The sequence below is a fragment of the Podarcis bocagei genome, assembly GCF_964188305.1.
Source record: "Podarcis bocagei genome assembly, chromosome: 8".
In the NCBI taxonomy this organism is placed as follows: Eukaryota; Metazoa; Chordata; class Lepidosauria; order Squamata; family Lacertidae; genus Podarcis; species Podarcis bocagei.
The window spans coordinates 55,004,549-55,026,241 of record NC_138133.1 but is presented as its reverse complement, the minus strand read 5'-3'; the positions used below and the strand labels follow the sequence as shown (position 1 = coordinate 55,026,241).

Below are 21,693 nucleotides of genomic sequence, written 5' to 3'. Positions count from 1 at the left end.
CCCAACACGCAGCACTATAGTTAGTTCCCTGGATTCTTTGAGGGAAGCTCTGTCCTTTATATATATGGCATGGATATTTCCTGCTTGCTGGGGTCTGGCAGAAGAGAGATGGAGAGCTCCATCCCTCCTCCAGCAGCCTGCTACATTTCCCTGCTGGGTGCAGAGGAGGGACAAAGTGTTTTGTCCCTTCTTTGCCTATCCATTCACTTGGGCTGCATGAGTTTCCTTATTGCCTATGGCTATTGGGTATGTGTGTTAAATACAAGGCTGGTGTACATGCACACTTCATCATCCATACCTAATGCCATGAACAGAAGTTCAGAAATCTATTGTCAAGACATATGACAAGAAATTGGTAGTATAGAAAGTAAAATTTCCATCATAATCTGCTTTTTAAATAAATAATGTGGCTAAACTAAATCAAGGGAGTTCATCATATTTGTTTTACCTTTCTGATGCACTTCATCTTCCATAGTATTTTCACCTGGTTCTATAACTCATGTCTTTAAGAAGCCAGAACTGGAATGCAATCTTGAGAATGGCCCTAAGTGCAGGTACCATATATTGGCTCATACTAAACAGCTTTAAAAAGAGAGAATTGGATTTGTCCAATTTTCAGATCTGAAATAATACTTCGTGTTAAATTAGGCCTTAGAAAGGAAGGAGACTTGATGGATGAAGATAATTTCATAATTCACTGAAGCTTTAGATTCTGCATATTGATTAACATTTAAATTAAAGCCAAGAGCCCAATCCACAGCCTAGCTTTTATTGAAGTGTACCTCGTTTAATTGAGTTTACCTGCAGGCTAAGTAGCACGGTTGGAAATTGGTTCCACTAAAATCCATGCATGTTTTCCATTGATGTATATCTTGCTTTTAGTTGAAGTAGTTTGGTACAGCTTGGACTTTTGAAACTCAATATGATCAGCATGGGGAGGAGAGGGAGTTGGGAGGAGGTCTGGTGTTAGACCAGACTTGGCCAACATTTGCTTACTTCCTTACCTTTCACCTTTCTGATTCTACAAGCCTTAAGACTAATTCATGTAATCTCATCTATCACATGTTTACTGCCACTTTCGTAATAGTTCTGTTATTTGAAGTTTGTGTTAATGGGCCTGTCATTATAATTCATCTTCTTGCAACGGAATGATATGTCTGTTGATGGAAGCAAATTTAATGAACGATGATCACCGGGTGGCAAGATGATAATTCAACTGGTAGTAAGACTTGGTCATTTTAGTGTTTTAGGAACATAGTGCTGAATAATTCCTCAAGTAATTTGATAGGGTGTTTGTTCCCAAGAATCTCAAGAGAGGATAAGCATCTCACCACACAGATAAATGGAGGAACCACTTAGTGATTCTCTGCAAGCTACTCTTCGTTACCATGCAATGATTTATTCAGTACCTTGCATTATTATTGTCTATTCATCTTGTGATTAGAAGTGAGAGAAGCTTCAGTCATATTATAAACCCATGTTGTTCAATTTCTGCTTTCTCTTGCTCAAATTATCCAAAGCTGAGCTTTGCAGTGTTTATGGGACACCATCTGACCTGAGAAGAAAGACAAGAGCAAAGGATTCAGACAATTCTAACAGCTCTGGAGCATCTCCTGAGTCAGATGGAATGGAGAGAGAGAGAGAGAGATGTGTCTGCTCCCAATTTCTTCATATAGATCTTGAATAGCATTGGAGACAGAATGGACCTTTGCAGGGACTTGGACTAGATGACCTTTGGGGTCTCTTCCAACTCTGCAGTTCTATGATTCTGGATCCAGAGAAGACCTCTGTGGGAAAATGATTGCTTGTACATGAGAGCATGAGCAAAGTTCTTATTGTTGCAGGGTGATCTCATAGCTAGAAGCATCCTTGGAGCATGAACAGCGCGTGAACAGCTCGTGCTGTCCTACATGATTGGTCAACTAACATAGCCTGATTGCTCGCACGGTCTAGTGCGAATGTTCTTATCTGCTGGCTAGAACAAATTGCTTGGCTTGTATTTTGTATCTTTCTGATTTCACACAATAAAAGCTGTGCTGCATTAGCCCTAGGAGCAGCCATATTTCGGAACCCCTCATGGTGTGAGACTGATTTTTCCCTGGATGCCGAGCTGCAACTCGACATTTTGGTGCCCCGTGTGACTGCCTTCGGACTTCACGTTGTTTTTCATTATTCAGCACTCACCAACACGTCGTTCATCCACGTAGTGGATCCCTGGTGAGTGCTCCCGTGTGACTGCCTTCGGACTTCACGTTGTTTTTCATTATTCAGCACTCACCAACACGTCGTTCATCCACGTAGTGGATCCCTGGTGAGTGCTCCCGTGTGATTTCTTTCGGACTTCATGCTGTTTTACAACGTTCAGCTCTCACCTCGCCCCGCAAGGGCTGCAGACGCGTCGTTCATCCACGTAGTGGATCCCTGGTGAGAGCTCCCGTGTGAATGTGATTCTGGACTACGTTACGGACTTATCAGCACTTATCTCCGCCCAGACAGGGCAAAAAGGCGCCTCCCTCATCCTCCTAAGGATCCCTCGGTAAGTGCTCCCTGCTCTTTTTGCAACTCTTGCAATCATGGGAAAGTCTCTCTCTGCACCACAGAAAATTTTTTTTAAAGACCTTAAATTCCTTTTGGCCAGTAACAACCTTGCTGTTCGGAAAGCTGACCTTAAGTCCCTTATAAAAGCCCTGGACACTCACTGTCCCTGGTTCCCCCAGGACGGAAATTGGGAGTTAGACGATTGGAAAAAAATTGGACACTTCTTTCAAAATCATCCACAAATTGATGTCAAGGTTTTGCATGCCTGGGGTAACGTCTACAAAGCTATGTCGTGTTTAACTCCTTCAAACATTCTTCTGGCTGCTGCAACAGCTTCTTCGCCCGCCCTCCCGGTACCTGTTTTGCCTGCCTCAAACCTACCTCCTAAACCGCCGGACATTTCCCCTTCGGCTCCTCCTGTCGTCCCTCCCCTGCATTCTCCGCATTCTTCACTTCCTGCACCTCCCATTATTACTCCTCTCCAAGAATCTTCGCATTCAGCACCTCCCGCTCTTCCACCTCCTGCACCCAAGGCCTCTGGCACCGCTTCTACTACTCCTCTCCAAGAATCTCTCCGTGCCGCTGCCCCATTGTTGGGTTTTGACTGTGTAACTCCTAATCTCTTCCCTGTGATTGCTCCTGCCGCGCCAGGGGGAGGCCCAGCCCGGCACGAACAGTTTGATTTGAGATTCATAAAGGAACTGCATTCCTCTGTCAAGGACAATGGTTTACAATCTCCTTACACCCTGGGCTTGTTTGGCACTATTTTTCAACAAAATTTGATACCAGAGGATGTTAAGCTGTTGGCCCGCACTGTAATGCAGCCTTATCAAATGATTTTGTTTATACAAGCTTGGCACTGGGCCTGCCAACGTCGTGTTGATGGGATTCGGAATAATCTTAATAATGTTGCATTGGCTAATCATCAGGCTGCTTTGGCTGCTGCCGCTGCTGGTGCCGCCCCACCCCCAGCCCCCGTCATGTTAACCCAAGCTGATGTCCTCGATGGGTTAACGGGAGGAGGCAATTTTCTTACTATTGCCCAACAGCTAACTCTCGATCCTCAATATTGGGAGGCCACCACGGCTGCTGCCCAAGAGGCTTTGGCCTCTGTCCCTGATGACAAAACTGAGCGCGATGGCCGATGGGGGAGCGTTAGACAAGGCCCTACAGAACCCTATGGACAATTTGTTGATCGCTTGTATAACACTCTTAAACGGCAAGTTCTGGACGTAGCAGCCCAGGAAGTGATAGTACGCCAGCTTGCATTTGATAATGCTAATGAGGACTGTAAACAAGTTCTTCGTCCTCTGTTGACAACTCCCAATATAGCCATTGCAGATATGCTTAAAGCCTGCCAATCGGTGGGGACTGAGATGCATAAGGCTCGCTTGCTAGCCGCGACTCTGTCCTCCACTGTGTCCCAGAATCCTGCAAAGGATAAAACCTGCTTTGGATGTGGCAAAGTGGGCCATTTTCGTGCACAGTGCAGAGCTAATACAGAGCAATGTCGTCCTAGCAAAAAATGCCCCATTTGCAAAAAAGGTTTCCACTGGGCCAATCAGTGTCGCGCCGCCACGCCTCAGCAGAACCAGCAAAATCAGCCGACGGGAAACCGGCAGTCGGGCCCACCCCGGGCCCAGGCTCAACAATAGGGGATCCAGCGCATTCTCCAGCCATCCCACCTCCGGCCTTGCCTCGCCTCCTTTTAATTCAGGATTTATACCTGCCAGTCCCCTATGTACCACACCAAGTAAGGGTGTCAATAGGGGCTGGTTTTTCTTCTTCAGCACAGTGCCTTGTTTTTCCACTGTCAGAGGTTTTGCAACAAGGGATTCACCTCGTCCCAGATGTTTTACATGGATTACAACAAAATGACCCCTATGTGACTGTATTCTCTGATCGACAGGCACGCTTGCAATCAGGTTCTCCTATAGCAAAACTCATATGCGTCCCAAGGCCAATCCAGGACCATGACCCCCTTGTTGCTGCTACCTTCCCAGTCACAGAGAAGCGTCCAAAGATCCAGATGACCCTTGGGGGTCGCACAATTGAAGGGGTCTTGGACACGGGGGCAGATTGTTCTGTGATTGCTATCAAGGATTGGCCCTCCGCCTGGCCACTTGAGCCAGCTTCTTCTGTCACTGGTGTTGGTGGCGCTGCAGCTGCCCAGCGCAGCAGGAACCCTATTTTGATTCAAGGCTCACAAGGCTTTGAAATGACTATCTTACCACTGGTTCTGGACATTCCCGTCTCCCTTTGGGGGCGAGACCTGCTCGCTGCAGCGGAAACTACAATCTCTACAAATTTATGCTGAGGGCTGCCCCTGCCATGCCCCGGACTGCGCTTTCTCTCTGCTGGACCACAGACACCCCCGTATGGGTGGATCAGTGGCCTTTGCCTAGACAGAAGCTTGCAGTGGCAGCCCAGTTAATTGCGGAACAACTTGAACTGGGGCATATTGAACCTTCCACCAGCCCATGGAATACACCCATCTTTGTCATCAGAAAAAAGGCATCTGGAAAATACCGTCTTTTGCACGATCTGCGAAAGGTTAACAACCAATTGCACCCTATGGGGACCTTGCAACCTGGCATCCTAAATCCCAACATGTTGCCACAAGACCATCAGCTTGCAGTCATCGATCTCAAGGACTGTTTTTTCTCTATCCCTTTGGCACCACAAGACAGACAGCGTTTTGCCTTCACTTTGCCGGTCCTGAACAACTCCAAGCCAACCCAGCGCTTTCAATGGACGGTTCTCCCACAAGGTATGAAAAATTCTCCGACCTTATGCCAGTATTTTGTGGATAAGGCGCTTCAACCATTCCGTGAGCGCCACCTAGCGGTCATCTGTTGTCATTACATGGATGATATTTTAATTTCATCATCACACATCCCTGACGCTCTTCTCGAGGACCTAATCCATATTCTGATGCAAGCAGGATTGACAGTGGCTAAAGAGAAAATCCAGCGGACTTTACCTATTACATACCTGGGACACAAGCTGACAGTATCTGCAGCCATTCCAGTTACGCCTCAACTAAAGTTTCCTGGTTATCTTAGACTGGTGGATTTACAACAAATTCTTGGACAGCTGAATCGGATAAAGAGTTATTTGGACCTGCCCACCTCCACTTTGTCTCCACTATTTTCTGCCCTTAAAGGACATAAGGATCCAGCAGACAAGATCACAGTCACCTCTGCAATGGAAGAGGCTCTTCCACAGCTGTTCCAGTGTTTCCTGGCACGCTGAAAGGCCATCTTCACCCCTACTGCATTGGCCCCCCTTTTCCCTGGGGGAAAATGCTGGACTGGCATCGCTTGGGTTTTGCCTCCTAATAGCAACCATCCCATCTGTGTCACCACGTTTCATTGGGCTTGGACTTTTGACTCAGCAGTACAAGGAGCAATACATCAGACTTATTTACAGCAAATGGGCTCCTGTATCTGCAGAAATGGTTGTGTGACTTCTTCTGGATTATGGTTTTTACATGCCAATAAATTTTCCCACAGACCTCTTCAAAGGAAGATGCACCTCTGCCTCTTTCAAGGCAGTGAGAATTACTTCCCTCACATGACTGCATTAATTATACCCTGTGCCCATCCAGTCAAGCCCTTTGTACTAGATATTACCAGCCATAATGGGAAGGGATCAAAAGGACAATAGACTTTCCCCACCTATGAAGATCATAGATAGTGGTTAACTACAAGCTTTTCTTTTTTTACAGACTTGCCTGGCTTAATTTTGTATATGTGACTGAAGGATGGCCCTGCTCCTGTTTTTTGGGAGCTGCTCTGTTCTCTAGATTAGACTTTGCCAACCTGGTGCCCTCCAGATGTTTAAAACTGTAACTCCCACCAGCTCCTTCTGAAATGTGGTAGCTAGCTGGGGCCGATGGCAATTATGGCAAAAAGATATCAGGAGAGCGCAAGGCTGCTAATGGTGATTTGAGGGTCTGAAGTATATTTCGTCAAGTCTTCGTGAGTGGCCAGAGGTTGGCATCCCCCATTAGCAGAGGACTTCACAGTTATGGAATCCATTGCCCCAGGGGTAACAGTGTGTGTGTGTGTGTGTGTGTGTGTGTGTGTGTGTGTGTGTTAACAAATGCATACGAAACAGATATGCCATTAAATTATAGATTAGCTCTTTCTCTAAAAACATTTTTCTTCATGTTTGCATGAAAGTTGTGGACAAAGTAAATATTGTCTGAATAATTGGGGTGGGGAACCTGTGCAAAATGGCCAGTGGCGAGGGATCTTAGAAACTGTAGTTCAACAACACCTGGAAGGTCACAGGTTCCTCACTCCTTTAGTAAAGCGTAAAGTGCTGTGATAGTCAAATAATAATAATTTTGCTTTTATTGTTTGCAGGTTTTCCTTGCTACTCCTTAATCTGGAGGAATACTACTTCGAACAGCATACAGCTAATTACATTTTTAACAAGGATGGCAGAGAAAGAAGGTACAATAGCACTTCCATAGAACTGAGAAGACTGGAGAAGTTATGGTGTTACATCTGCTTAGAATTCTGCAATAACTTTTAAATGTTTTTTCGACTCTTAGGAAAATCAGGGGGTCATTAAAAATCTGCTCAAAATCAGTGATATTTGAACCTGATGAAATAAGCCACCCCATTATTAAAGTAAGTACATTAGTAAGTGATGACAATGGATTGTGGTCAGCTTCAGTTTCAAAACAAAATAATTTAATGTATATTTATGTAAATTCATATAGATTCCATTGAGAGACTGCATTAAAATAGAAGCACCAGAGGATAGTGATACAAATGATTTCTATGCAGGGTATGTGATTTTTTTGAAAGCGTTTATAGATAATTTTTCCTTTTCTTTTTAGCTTGTGGTTTTAATTGGTGTGGTGATTGGTTTTCACATCTGTGTTTTAGGCCACTCCCTGGACAGATTTCTATTTTATCCAATCAGGTAAGTTCCTCATTCTCCAGAATTTAGTAAAGGGTTAGGTGCAACAGAATCCTAAACTCATTTAGTTTAGGATTCTGTTGCACCTAAACTCATTTAGTTGAAAATCAGCCTAACCAGGGACTTGCTTGTTGTGTGGCTTTAAAAATACATATACATAGTATATTGCAATCACAGTCCATCATGTTAATTTGTGGGGAAACCTACCCGTAGCAATGTTTTTAATGATAGGGTGTTAGCTGTTAGGTAACATTGACATACAAATGAGTTTACTCTGCTGCTGAATAAACCTAACAGAAAATATATTTGAACAGAGATATCAGATAAATTGTGGTTGTGAATAATGGGAGGGCACACATTAGAGCTACAGGTAAGATGACTTATCCAAAAAAAATGCAGTTCATGTAACCATTAAAAGTCTTCTAATACTATGATAACTGAAAAACAAAAATGGTGGGTGGGAGGAGATTGAGCAGGAGTGGCAGGATGTGGGGGTGGACATGGGAAGTCTTCTGCATGCAAAGCAGTTGCTCCACCCCTGAGCTATGAGACTTCAAGAGGAAAATAACCAACTGGCTAACACCTGTTGAGATGGTCTCTTGACAAGGAAAGGTATGGTTTAAAAGTTTTGTTTAAATTTATTTCAATTTTAACTTCTGAATTAGATGGGTTTTAGAAATGGCTTTAAGAAGATAGGTGATGGGAGGTGCATTTCAAGTAATAGGAAGGGAAAAATTCAAGGAGGAATAATTATAATAAATATAATTAATGCAATACAATACAATACATTTATACCCCGCCCATCTGGCTGGGCTGCCCCAGCCACTCTGGGTGGCTTCCAACACGTATAAAAACATAATAAAACAATCGGGTTTGGTAAGGGGGGGGAGGGATGAGATGTTGAAACATGGATGTAATTTTACATTACGAAAGAGAAAGATGAAAGAACATTTAAGGACAGAAAACAGTAGCATTTGGGGAACAACGAAGAAAGACAAATACGAAAATTTATTCTAAATATAGTTTTTTAAAAATTCAAAAAACCAAAGGCACTCTCAATAAACTATCCTCTTTCTTAGGCTTTTCTTACGAAAGAGCAAAATGTCATTGCACCCTTTAAAATGGAAAGAGTGAGTATATATTTACCCTGCTACTTGCATGCAAATATCTTAACGTCATAAAGCCTGTTGTTCCTGAAAGAACAGTAGCAGTAAGTTATTTGAGGAAGTTCACTAAAAGAAAGCAAAGACTAGTGTTTGAGCGAGAGAGAACGCAGATATGTAGCATTAGATGGCACTTGCCTTTGTGAATTCTTATATATTAATTTATTAATTACAATATGAAATTTAAACAGATGCTGGTGCCTATTTAAAAAAAATGTTCTTGGGGAAATAGATGAATGGTGTTTGTAAAGGCATTTGTTTTGTTCACCAAATACTGCAAGCATGAGAAAGAGTTTGAAGAAACTAGGGGGCTGGTAAAACAGCTAATATAGATCCTATATTGCTGTTCAGGGAAATAAAAATATTACACTGAAATATAGAAGGTGACTTGGGTGCCTGCTTTATCTGAATTGAAATCATAGAATTATAGAGTTGAAAGGTACCCCAAGGGTCATCTAGTCCAACCCCTCCAATGCAGGAATCTTAACTAAAGTATCCATGATAGATGCCCACCCAACCTCTCCTTAAAAACCTTCAAATATGTTAGAACCAGTTTTAAGGGCAGTTCATGTTACCCACAAGGTGATATTTGTAACTTCCCCATTCTGTCTGTTATTGCATGAAGTGCAGAAAGCTGATATACGAGTCCCTTGTACATCTTCTCATCCGGAAACTTCCATTCTCTGACATTTGAATGGCATAGTCAGCTTCATGTCAGGTTACTTGCAAAGGGGTATTTATGCGTATGACATCATACGCAACCTCGTGAAAACTCTTGCTTTGCAGTTCATATCCTAATGTGAACGGCCTGGAAATCCTCAGAAGAGGGCAGCCCTTAACTCGCAAATGCAGTGGGTAGCATCACTGCTGTGCAAGTGTAACAAGTTCACAGACTGGAGGACAAGCATGCTTTTCTAAAAAGAATAGACAGACTCAGACCATTGGTCCATTTAGCTCAGTATTGTCTATGCAGAGATGGCCAAGCTGGTGCCTTCTAGACATAATGGGCTCAAACTCCCATTGTTCCCACTGGCATGGCCTGTGGTCAGGGGTGATGGAAATTGTAGTCCAGCAGCCTCTGGAGTGCACCGAGGTGGTTATCCCTGCTCTATCTAGAGTGTCAGCATCTCTCTGACATTTCAGGCAGGAGTCTTTGCAGATTCCTGGGACCTTTTTCATAAAGAGCACGTGCTGGACCACTGAGCTGTACAGTGGTGCCCCGCAAGACAAATGCCTCGCAAGACGAAAAACCCGCTAGACGAAAGGGTTTTCCGTTTTTCGATGCGCTTCGCAAGACGAATTTCCCTATGGGCTTGCTTCACAAGACGAAAACGTCTTGCGAGTCTTGCGATTTTTTTCGCTTTCCCCCCTTTTTCTAAGCCGCTAAGCCGCTAATAGCCTTTTAGCCGCTAAGCCTTTAATAGCCGCTAAACTGCTAATAGCGCTAAGCCGCTAATAGGGTTGCTTCGCAAGACGAAAAAACCGCTAGACGAAGAGACTCGCGGAACGGATTATTTTCGTCTTGCGAGGCACCACTGTAGTCCTTGCCTATTTTAACAGTTGTTTTTCTTTAAAAGTGCAGCAAGTGGGTGTGCCCCCTGGGTTTCAGTGTAATTTTTAATGGTTCACTTTTCTTTGTTAGGGTAAAACTGAATACCTATTTCAACTGGACGTTGCTGGGAAAGTTGACGATGTTCTGCATACCCTTCACCAGGTGAGAATTCAATTTGACATGATGGCAAATGGCAATTGTGCATTATTTTGGTACCTACAAAGGAGCATAAAATCCCCTTTGTAGTAAAAAAAAATTGAGCAGATAGCTCATACAGGTGCAAATAGTTCTTCCTCAGCAAAGGCTCAAGTTTGTTCTTGTCCATAACCAAATCTTGAACTACAAGCTTTCCTGGTCCAGGAAATTGCCGCAGCTGTATGTGGCACTTCTCGCCACTGAGGCTACCTAGGCCTCCACTGACAGAGCTAGATCCAGAAGTTATCTACAGACTTCAAACCTCCAAGGAAGGTGGGTCCCCATCCAGAATAGGCACTTGGCCAATTTCTTGGAAATGGGGACCACTCACCCTCAGTACCTCATTCTTACCAGGATTCAATCTCAGGTTGTTTTCCTCGTCCATCTCCCCACTGCATCCAAGATGCAGCGAAGCACTGGCCCATGGACTAGACCAGGGGTGTCCAACAGGTCAATTGCGATCTGCTGATAGATCTCTGGGAGGTTTTGGTAGATCGCAGTAAATCGCTGACTCCCTTTCCTTAGCGGTGGTAAAATAGAATCCGGCCATGCACTGTCCTCTATTGTTGCACGATCTCCAGAACAGAAGACGGAGTTTTCTTAGGCTGATTGTTTCCTTAGCGATCTTTCGGTGAGCAGCTTTTCCTGTTTCTCACTAATAAAGCTCTGCAACTTTGCCCTGAACCCCTAAAAAACCAGGACTTTCCTCCCTAAAAAAAGCTGAACAACTTTGACCTGAACTGTGAGTAGATTGCAGTCTCTTAGGAGTTGGCCATCCCTGGACTAGACAATGTCTCCTGATTCAGATGTTAAAGAGAAATAAAGCTGAGTGTCACAAGCTTACTTATGCTGCCTTGCCTTCAAACCTAGAATGAGCGCTCCCAGAGGATTCATATAGGTATTAAATAGTGACTCCTGTGGTTGTGGGGGCAGCTGTTCCACAGACAGATGCCTGGAGGTGGAAATGAATCTGGTGCAGAATGCTTTTCTATAGGCCTGACCTATCCCTGGGGACTTCAGGTGCATTAGATATATCTAAAGAAACTCTTTTTTAATCTTCTTGCTTTTATTTTTAAACAGCTGTACAGGGCATCTCACCTGGACAAACTGGGGGACCAGGCTGCTATGGTAAATATATACTATGGATGTTGTATTAGTGGAAACTAATGTCTTAGGTTCATGTCCAAAACGTAATATATTATTTCCTTTTTTCAAATTAGATAACTGCTATATTGCAGTCACGTTTGGCCAGGACACCATTTGATAAGAACAGGTATGCTTCTTAATATAAATAATTCACATCATAAAAATTCCTTCCTTTTGAATTTCATTTCCTGTTTTTAGAAACCATCTGCATAGGATGATTTAAGGCAAATAGTGTACTAGCAGCAGGAGTCATCTGCTTCCTTTAATGCTGCCCTAACCAGTTATACCCTAGGCCAGGCTTCCTCAACCTCAGCCCTCCAGATGTTTTGAGACTACAATTCCCATCATCCCTGACTCCTGGTCCTGCTAGCTAGGGATCATGGGAGTTGTAGGCCAAAAACATCTGGAGGGCCGAGTTTGAGGAAGCCTGCCCTAGGAGTTCCTCTGTTCCCCTTCCCTCTTTCAATATTTTTTAAGTTCTACAAATTTCTTATGAATGCTGGAGTAAAATAATTCAGTTATTGATACCAGAGAAAATGTCCAAATATGCCTAAATGTGAAAAATGTGGGGCATCCTTGTTGCTTTGTTTTATTCTGAAAGGAGAAAAAAAATTCTATAAATTCTGCAATGCATTATGTGCCGAAGAGTCTTCAGGGTTATTGCAGATTATAAAGGTGAGGTAAAGAGAATTATTATTTGTTAATAGAAATTAGAAAATTGAAGTGAACTTTGTCTTTTAAAAAACACATTAAGAGGTGTGAAATAACCCAGCTAACCTTTAGCAGGTGCCTGCATTGAACAAAATAATTGTAGTTTGTTCCTCTTCTAGATTTCAAAATGTTTCTGAAACGTTGCATATGGAATGCAAAGCTGAAATGGTCACTCCGTTGGTGACTAATCCAGGACTTGTATGCATCACTGATGCAAACTTGTATTTCCAGCCTCTTAATGGCTACCCTGTAAGTAACCTGCACTAAACATTTCCATCCTCCTGTTCTTTGAACCATGAGCAAATAACTGTCTAAAGTGTCTCAAAGTGTTTATGTGAGGTTTTCCTATGAGCCACACAAGTGAGCATCAGGGGCAACCTTGATGGATCTCTAGCTTGAGTCTCTGCAGAAGTTTCCAACTTCTCAGTTCTGTTTCTCCATAATTCAAAATTCACATGCCAGGGTTAAGTTTCTCCAATGAAAGCTGTCACTGTGCCCATTTTGAATTTCCAGTTGGGGAATCATACCAGGCATTATATTTCAGGCAGAACAAGGGTGGGGACCCTCTGAGCCTCCAGATATTGTTGAACTATGCCTTGCATGCATGATCGTTGGCCATGCTGGCTGGCAGTGATGGGAGCGAGTTCAACATCTGGAGTCTCAAAGGTTCTCCACTATGGAGGCAAATAGTGCTCTGCCACTCACTGGTGGCTTACTGAAGTTCATCCCTCCCTGTCTCTCCTCCACCCTTTGAATCTTTTTGCAGTGTGCAAAGGTGGGGAATCCTAAACCCCTGGCTTCTATTTGAGCTGTGAGTTGGGTTACTACTAGTTGAAATTAGGATATAGATTTCAGGATCCACTTTGAAATGTCGCATTTTCAGATGCTTCACTATTGAACATTACCTGCAACTTTTTATTTGTCTGTCGTTGATGTTCACTGATTCAACCAGAATGTTAAAGAAGTTGAGACTGTTAGCAAACTATAAAATACTACAATTCCTCATAAATGAGGCACACTGTGCTTTGTTTCTTCGTTTTCAAATCAGTATGTGTAGTGAGCTGTTCTCTTATTCCATTGGGTGTTTCATAAATTACAGTCAGATTTGGAGTCTGTGTAAAATGGTGGAAATGGATTCTTAATCCTTAGTCACAAGATTGATTTCCCCAGCCAACAAACAGCTTATCCATCAAACTATTTCAAGTTGGCCTTTCTTGGAATGCATATAGGTAACCTAGGTAATTAATTACAAATGCAACTCCTTTGCAACTAATAGGCTTTGATTTTGATTTGATTTTTAAATTCAGCTATTTATTTTTTGCATGTAAAATCGGCTCTGGATAACAATGGAATATAGAGGGAAATTCCCAATCCTGTAAAATGGAGAAGGTTTACCTAAGCCCAGGGGTCAGAAGCAGCCCTCAAGGCCTCTCTGCCAGGCCTCTGGGACTTCCCAGACAACACCCACTGCCTTTCTTCCCGGGCCACACCCCTTACCAGTTCTGCTTTGCAGCCTCCTTGGGTGTTTTTGCCTGTTTCAAATGAGTCCTTAAATAGTATTTTCTTGCTTGAACTGGCTAGCTCAATTGGTTAGAGCATGGTGCTGATAACACCAAGGTCTCAGGTTCAATCCCTATATGGGACAGCTGCGTATTCTTACATTACATAGATGATCCTCAGGGTGCCTTCCAGCTCTATGATTCTATAATTAAGGACCTAGATTACACAGTACAAAGCCCAAATTCACATTTGTTGCTCTGCCTAGTTTTGCCTCAGGCCCCACCCATGTGGCCCCTAGAAGCTTGAGTGGTGGAAAGGCAGCCCCGCCACTACTATAAACAATGCATACAGAAAATTGGGAGTATTATATATATTTTTGTTCTGTGCGTTTCGTTACAGAAGCCGGTGGTTCAGGTGATGCTGCATAGTGTCAGACGTATCTATAAAAGAAGGCACGGTCTATTGCCGTTGGTAAGATTAAATTTTACTCTTGTCCCTTGGTCGCACAAATGTGCTTCGTTGTTTAAACTTGCATCTTGACATTCCAAGAAGAACACTGTTTGTGCCATCCCTCAAACTGTGGCTCCAGTTTGACATTCATGTTGGCTTACCTGTGTCAGCCGTATGAGTGGGGAATAAAGGTACCTGGTTACAGTGCAGTTGCTCAGTAGTTTATGGCATAGCAAGTCCTATCATGGATTAAAACACGTCATATCATGTTGCAACATTCATATCTGTCTTGCACATTTCTATAAAACCTATGATAGCTCTTGTGAACAAATGTGTTGGGCAGAGAAAATTTGACAGAAAAAAATTGAAAGTAGCAACAATTGTCCTTCTAGTAAAAGCATAGTAGGTTTAAAACTACGCTATATGCTGTACCTTTCATTGGTGTATAGAGAATAGCTTGTATTCCTCTGACAAACAGCTTCTAATATTATGAGGACAACAACAAAAATACCAGAGGCTTTGTTTTACCTGAACTATACTGTGCTAGTATCCTGAATTATAAAGCTGCCTGATGAACTTTTTCACTTCTGTCTCTCTCCAATTTTGAAAGGGTCTCGAAGTATTTTGCACTGAGAACAATTTGTGTTCGGACATCTATTTGAAGTTCTACAACACTCAGGACAGAGACAATGCCTATTTCTTCATGGCAACATATTTAGGTATAAATAACTGTTCTCTTTGGCAAATTGGGATGTGTGAGATAAAGTTTGTCTCCCGTTTTGTTGTTGTTGTTGTTTTTGTTTTGGTATAGATTTAAACTTGAGGGAAAATTAAGTGTGTATTATTTTGGAATGAATGTGAAGTTGCAATGAAATCAATGCTAACATGTTGAATTAGAAGTTGTTTTTGGCTTTGTGGAGATCTAGAACTGAAAATTCAGAGACCACCTTAAAGCAGTAATGTGTAGGATAAGTAGTAGAAAGCAATTGGACATTTGCAACTGGTCAAATGCTGCCTTACGTTGCAGGGTAAGTGACAGTAATGTGGGTTTCATAGAGAATTTTGCATTTGATTTTTTTAAATGCAGGTTAGGGTAGTATGCATCAGAAAAAATTCCAATGCAAACCGATTTCCCCCCAGTGCATATTACCTAAGAGAATGATCAAAATTAGCATGTTTATTTTACTTGTATTTAGTAAACATAAACAAAGCTAAAAACTTTGATAATGCGAAGCCTGCCTAATATTTATTTGCAGTTGTCATGCGTTGTTATCCATGAACATATGAAAGTGGAAAAACTCCCTTACTCATCACCAACAAACATGTTCCTACATACAGAACTCCTCACTTGTATTGTCCTGCAAGAGTGCTGCCCCCGGCTTCTGTTCCCTGTTGTAGCCTTTTATCCCTCTCTCTTCTGTCCTTAAGTATTGCCATCTCAGCCTATCTGTGTCTGCTTTCTTTAGCTCCCCTTAAATGCTACTTTGTGAAGCCCTTGCAAAAAAAAAATTAAGGGAGTGGAATCACTGTCCGACAATATATTGTTCTCACTGTCATGGTTCCTTTCTTCCCTGCCCCCATTTCATAACTGGGCGCACATGCTATAGAAAGACCAGGAAAGACTTGCTAGTGAATTTGAGGGAGATTGTTTAATCTACTCATCTTGGTGGCCAGTGAACAGTTTGTCAGGCCGGTGGTCTGCCTTGCTTCATGAGTGATGACTGAAAGCCCTAGATGCCTTGAAGGATAAGTGTAGAGAAAACTAATAGTGCACCCGTTATGCCCGTTAGGTATGCAATGCTTCCAGAAGAGTCGTTTCAAGTGGCCTTTATCTCTCCTCTGCTCTCTGTTGTCTGGTGTCTAGAGAATCATGTTACAGAGCACACAGCAGAAAGTTACATGTTACAATGGCAACGAGGGCATATTTCCAACTACCAGTATCTCCTTCACCTCAACAATCTGGCTGATCGGAGCTGCAATGACCTCTCCCAGTATCCCGTGTTTCCATGGATCATAGCTGATTATTCTAGTTCAGAATTGGGTAAGAACCTGTGTAGAAGAACAAGAGCAAGGAATTGCTAGTTTCTTTTTCAAGAGTGAATGTAGTAGGATGGTGCAGAGCATGCTTCTTGTGAATTCTGATTCTTGCGTTGCCAGAGGCTGCTTCTTATTCCAGCCTCTTCGTTGCATTGCATTCATCTGTCCATGGTGTCAGTGGTGCATAGCACTCAGTTAAGTGGTTGCTCGGCATTCAGTGGTTTAGTGTACTTCATATAAGGAATATGCAGGTTGTGTCATGAAAATTTGAAACGGAATCAGCGAAAAGGTGAGGGTCAAATGCTAATGATCATAGTACATGGAGCTAAACAGAATTTGAGTAATCCAATAAACATTGCTGCATAGCCTCTGTTCATTCGGCGAGGCTTGCACAAAATCCAGTGGAGTTTGAGATCATTATCAACAGTTTGGGGATACCTGTGTGTATAACTTTCAAAGCATGTATGTTAAGCTAGATCTGCCTTTGCCTCAATTTGCTTATCTCAGGAAGAGTACAACAATTGCCAAACCATTTTGGAGAACTGTTAACTTGATTAATATAAATGCTATTTTGAGATATTGAAGGAAGCATAACTGAGTTTACAATTTCACAGACAGGCTACCATTCAGAACTAAAATGGCTCCAAAAGTAACATGAGTATCTGACTTCTCTGCCTTCCTGATTTGGTAAACTTGAGGCAAACCCAGATGTACGCATGCATAGCCAAACCACTGAGGGCAAGTTTGGCAAAAAGCAGAAGTGTGGGGATCTCCTTTGTTCACTAAATGGAGTATGCTGCGGATGAAAGTGGAATCTGCCCTCTTTCTCCTGCCCTCCTCCCTTTATCTTCAGGTACTCTGCTGCTTCAGTCTTTCCTCTCTCTAGACTGGCTCTGATTCCAGGAGTCCATCAACTTGGTGGGGTGGAGAGTCTTCAAAAGCAGAGAAAGCGGGAGAGAGGGATATTTTTGCTCCCATTCCACTGCACTCCATTTTGTGGTAAAAGTGGATCCTTATTCTCGGTTCATAGTCAAACCAGTGAGTGAATGTTAGTGAACACATGTGTGTCTTGTTTTGTCCCAATTCCTGCAAAATGAAACTTGCAGTTGTGATTTTAAAAGATTAAGGGCTAATATGAGAAAGTTGGCAGTTGGGTAAGATTTGCCATGGTAGTACTTTTCCAAATGCACTGGAAAGGAGAGAAAAAAATCACTGGCCGTTGCTGTGTAGTTGTTGCAGAAGATTAATTCTTTTGAACTTTTTTTGTAGACTTGACAAAGCCAGAAACCTTTCGGGACCTCAGTAAGCCAGTAGGTGCACTAAATAAAGAAAGACTGGAAAGACTGTTGGTATGTATTTGTTTTCTGTGGTTTTTTACACTTCGTATTTTTTAAAAAAACACAGTCGATCTAGTGCATTTCTAAATATGGACAGTTATGTTATAATGGATGAGAAATATTTCATGTTTCAGTAAAGTTCCCTGTATTTCCCATTGAACTGCAACTTAGTATATAGAATTATTTGGCTCTGACCCTTCCCTTCCCTTGTCTACCCAAAGCAGTTAAGCCACCTGTTCCTATCAAACTGCAGGATCTAAACAGCATTAAGTGTTTGCCCAATGTTGACATGCTTTGACATTTGCACAAAGAGTGGCAGGATCCAGAGGCAGCAGTTCCGGCCTCCAAGGATGCATCGCCCGCTGCTGCTCCCTCAGTGGCAATAACATCCACATGTTCTTTGGAGGCTGGATTTGCCAACTCCTCACCTCCCACCCCTGTATCCAGTGTAGAGCTTCACATACACCCCTCATACTTCTTCCCTGGCTGGGGACGGCACCATTTTGTGGCTCACCTCAGGCGCCAAATTGTATTGGGCTGGACCTGATTCCCAGCCTCTGAACAAACCACCAAAGGAAATTGTCACTGAGCAATTTTTCTCCCTCTCTCTTTCTCTGCTGATAGATACGTTATCGGGAAATGCCAGAACCAAAGTTTATGTATGGGAGCCACTACTCGTCACCAGGTTACGTTCTGTTTTATCTTGTCAGAGTTGGTAAGTCACCTGCCAAGGTTCTCCTGAGTTTGTGGTCGTCAAGCTTGACTCATCTGGTGTGATATCTGAGCTGTCTTGCTTCCACAGCACCAGAATACATGCTTTGCTTACAAAATGGAAAGTTCGATCATCCTGACAGAATGTTCAACAGGTTTGTTTCTTGTATTTTAATGGCATTGCTGTGTTTTTGTTGAGTATCTAAGTTAGTACTGGCTCCTAAAAGATTAGCTTATTAGGTGACATAAAATAAATAAATAACCTATTTTGCTACCAAAATCTTGCTCTGAAATAAGACATATCTGAAACTTTTTATTTTTGTTTTATTCTCCTGCTATTCATATCCAGTATTGCAGAAACCTGGAAGAACTGTTTAGATGGAGCAACAGACTTCAAAGAGGTAAAGAGCCTTCAATACTTCCATTTATGTTAACCGTTCTCTCTTGCCTACTGAGAGTTTGCAGCATTCCATTTTTAAAAGTACAGAATCCAGAAACAATTTACAATAAATCAGTTCAGGGCCTTATCAGAACCATTGGGATGGGGCCACAGCTCAATGGTAGAACGCATGCTTTGAATGCAGAAGGTCCTATGTTGAATCCCAGCATTTCTGGTTATAAGGATCAGATTATGTGGGACGTCTTCATGACTGATCTGTAGTCAGACAATAATACTGAATTACATGGACACGTGTCCCAAGTTGGCAGAACGCAGCTGCTTAAACCTGAAACCTGGCAGAGCACCTTCATGATCTCAGTGGTGTCTTTTGACATATTATGTGTAGGCTGCTGTTTATGATAAGCCTTCTAGACTACTTTAATCTACTAGATTCTGGTAGGTTCACTGGCAAAACCATGCAGGCCACCTGGAATCTATTTTTAGGTCTGAGTGCACTTCCAGGATCTAGGTTAGGTGTCTGCTTATGACCAGGTGAGCCTGGAGCGCAAACCAGCAGCAATATAAGGGCATCTTGACATCAATTTTTCCTCCGCAATTTGTAGCAGTACATACCTGTATTGTGGCATTGCATTATACTTTTCCCTGCTGGCCAGTGAACTATAGTGGGAAACTTGTGCAATGTGTCATCAATAAGTGTTCCTAAATATTGCAGAGGAGACGGGAAGAACTTGCCAGGGATGCAGTCTTTGGCAGCATTGTCATATTTTGCCCACAATCTGCAGTTCCAGTCCATGTTTATAAGGCAACCTTTATGCTGAATGGGACCCAATTAGGTTCTGGATAGTGGCCAGTGCTGATGCTTGTTTCCTCTTAAGTGGTGGTCTGTACTTGGCAAGGGAGCTGAGTCATCCAGTTCTGCTTGATGCGTAGGTTTTCTGTTTCGTTTTTCAAATCAAAACCCAGAGCAGCGAACGTAAGTCAAGCTGTGAGATACCTTTTGAAACACTGAAGTCTGTTATGTGACCACATCCAATATGAATATCCCCCCTCCCCCGTGTGCTAAGTTTGGAAACACCGATTATAGTTTTTAAGTACCGCAGCAGTAATAATAATAACACCACAATCTTGTTCCACACTTTTTATTTATTTTTAGTTGATTCCTGAGTTCTATGAAAATGATTCCAGTTTCCTACTGAATAGTCTGAAATTGGACTTGGGGAAGACGCAAGGAGGAAAGATTGTGGACAATGTAGAACTTCCCCCTTGGGCATCTGGTAAATAGAATTTTGGAAGCACTTAATAATCTCACTTCTGCGTTGGAGATCCGCTTTCATTCATCTCAAGAGCTTAGGAAATAGTCGGTGTATTTGTACCATTCCTTCTCCCATGTATCCAGAGTAGTTCTTTTCATAATTTAAATACGATGGGTGAAATCCGGTTTGTGCCTTTGCACTCACAGAAGGATCTTTTGATCTAGCTGATGACTTCAGTAACAGAAAAAAAGAGGCAGTTTTTGCCAGTTCCCCTCTCCCACCTGCAACCATCAGGGTGGAAGGTGACATGGAGGGGGGAAGACGATGGGCAAATTAGCCGGAATCCCCTTCCTCCAGGTGTCCACTGGATCAAAAAGAGCAATCAAATGAAACTTTAACACATGGCATGATAAAAGTTTGTAATTTTGTCAGGACAAGTTATTTGTTGTTTACTGTTGTAACAATTGTTTTCTCAAAATTTATCTTCTGTACCATGAAAATAAATAAAAACATTTTTAAAAATCCTTCTGTTACTGCAAAGCCACCAAAAGGATTCCACTAGGTGCGTTTAATAAAAAGTTGTTGTATCCTGAAAAATAATTCTTCAAAACATGTCTGAAGTGCTGATTAGTATTATCACCCAACGCTTCTAGTGAGTGCTTTCTTTAAAAAAAAAGCTGAGAGGGAAGAGGGAGTGGGGGTTTTATTCTCACTTAACAAGGAAACATTGGCACCATCTCTTTCAGATGCTGACGATTTTCTCCAGAAGAGCCAAGACGCTTTAGAAAGCCAGTATGTGTCAGAACATCTCCATGAATGGATTGACTTAGTGTTTGGCTATAAGCAGAAGGGAAACGAGGCCATTGCAGCTCAGAACGGTGATTCCCCCTACCTCACTTTTATAAAAAGAAAATGCAAATGGCTACTTTAAACTGTTAAACTCTGTGGTGGTAATATCAGTGTTTTTCATAAAGGAACACGGTGTGCAGAGCATATCAGTTAGGAAATTCTTCTATGTATGCTGTAAATTATAGCCATAATAAAGCCAGATGTGCGAATTTTTGAAAAAATCAATTTAGTTGAAATTTACTATGTATGAGGTGACAGGGTTGTGAGAATGACACAGTGTTGTGGTATTGTTTTGTTGAACCAACAGTCCTGTAATCTGAAACATTTTCACTTTGTGTGTCTGCTCTCTGCTTCTTTTTAGTATTTCATCCATTAACCTATGAAGGAGGAGTAGACTTGAACAGGTAACTGAGTTAACGGTAAAGTAGCAGTTTAGTCATGCTAGCCACATGGCCCGGAAAGTTGTCTGTGTACAAACGCCGGCTCCCTCAGCCTGAAAAGCAAGATGAGCAAGGCATCCCATAGTCACCTTTGACTGGACTTAATCATTCAGGGGTCCTTTATCTTTTACCGTCTTAACCTCCCGGGAACCTCTATTTTGAACACTTAGTGTACATAAGCTGGTAATGCAAAAATGCTTATGAAAATAGGAACATTGTACCCTATCAGCTCATTACAAGCATCATTTCTTTCTCTAAGGGCTTACTATGTACTCATGATAAAGTAGCTTTGTCAGCTGTTTTGAACAATTGTCTTGTGGCTTCCATTTTTGTTCTGTAAGGTCCATAAATTTGATGTGCATGTCAGTGGGAACGATGCTTACTGCATACATGCATGACATATTTGGGGAGTTAATATAAAATCCATTTGCGTACACAAGTAAGAGAAAAAGCAGTTCTGGTTAATGTATGCC

At 42.3% G+C, this 21,693-nt stretch overlaps 1 protein-coding gene across 4 annotated transcripts in view; it reads left to right on the top strand.

The window, feature by feature from the left end:
* The window catches only part of NSMAF (neutral sphingomyelinase activation associated factor), a 38,516-nt gene that overhangs the window by 6,549 nt on the left and 10,274 nt on the right, over nucleotides 1–21,693 (top strand). For all 4 annotated transcript variants that reach the window (XM_081204452.1, XM_081204453.1, XM_081204451.1 and 1 more), the window contains exons 2-20: nucleotides 6,912–7,001; nucleotides 7,103–7,181; nucleotides 7,274–7,341; nucleotides 7,443–7,479; nucleotides 8,556–8,606; nucleotides 10,282–10,353; nucleotides 11,467–11,514; nucleotides 11,607–11,659; nucleotides 12,363–12,492; nucleotides 14,143–14,214; nucleotides 14,804–14,912; nucleotides 16,058–16,234; nucleotides 17,500–17,579; nucleotides 18,192–18,282; nucleotides 18,370–18,433; nucleotides 18,628–18,679; nucleotides 19,832–19,952; nucleotides 20,678–20,809; nucleotides 21,142–21,184. In XM_081204452.1, the coding sequence (XP_081060578.1) occupies nucleotides 6,912–7,001; nucleotides 7,103–7,181; nucleotides 7,274–7,341; nucleotides 7,443–7,479; nucleotides 8,556–8,606; nucleotides 10,282–10,353; nucleotides 11,467–11,514; nucleotides 11,607–11,659; nucleotides 12,363–12,492; nucleotides 14,143–14,214; nucleotides 14,804–14,912; nucleotides 16,058–16,234; nucleotides 17,500–17,579; nucleotides 18,192–18,282; nucleotides 18,370–18,433; nucleotides 18,628–18,679; nucleotides 19,832–19,952; nucleotides 20,678–20,809; nucleotides 21,142–21,184 (1,569 nt within the window). The remainder of the gene's footprint in view (nucleotides 1–6,911; nucleotides 7,002–7,102; nucleotides 7,182–7,273; nucleotides 7,342–7,442; nucleotides 7,480–8,555; nucleotides 8,607–10,281; nucleotides 10,354–11,466; nucleotides 11,515–11,606; nucleotides 11,660–12,362; nucleotides 12,493–14,142; nucleotides 14,215–14,803; nucleotides 14,913–16,057; nucleotides 16,235–17,499; nucleotides 17,580–18,191; nucleotides 18,283–18,369; nucleotides 18,434–18,627; nucleotides 18,680–19,831; nucleotides 19,953–20,677; nucleotides 20,810–21,141; nucleotides 21,185–21,693) is intronic.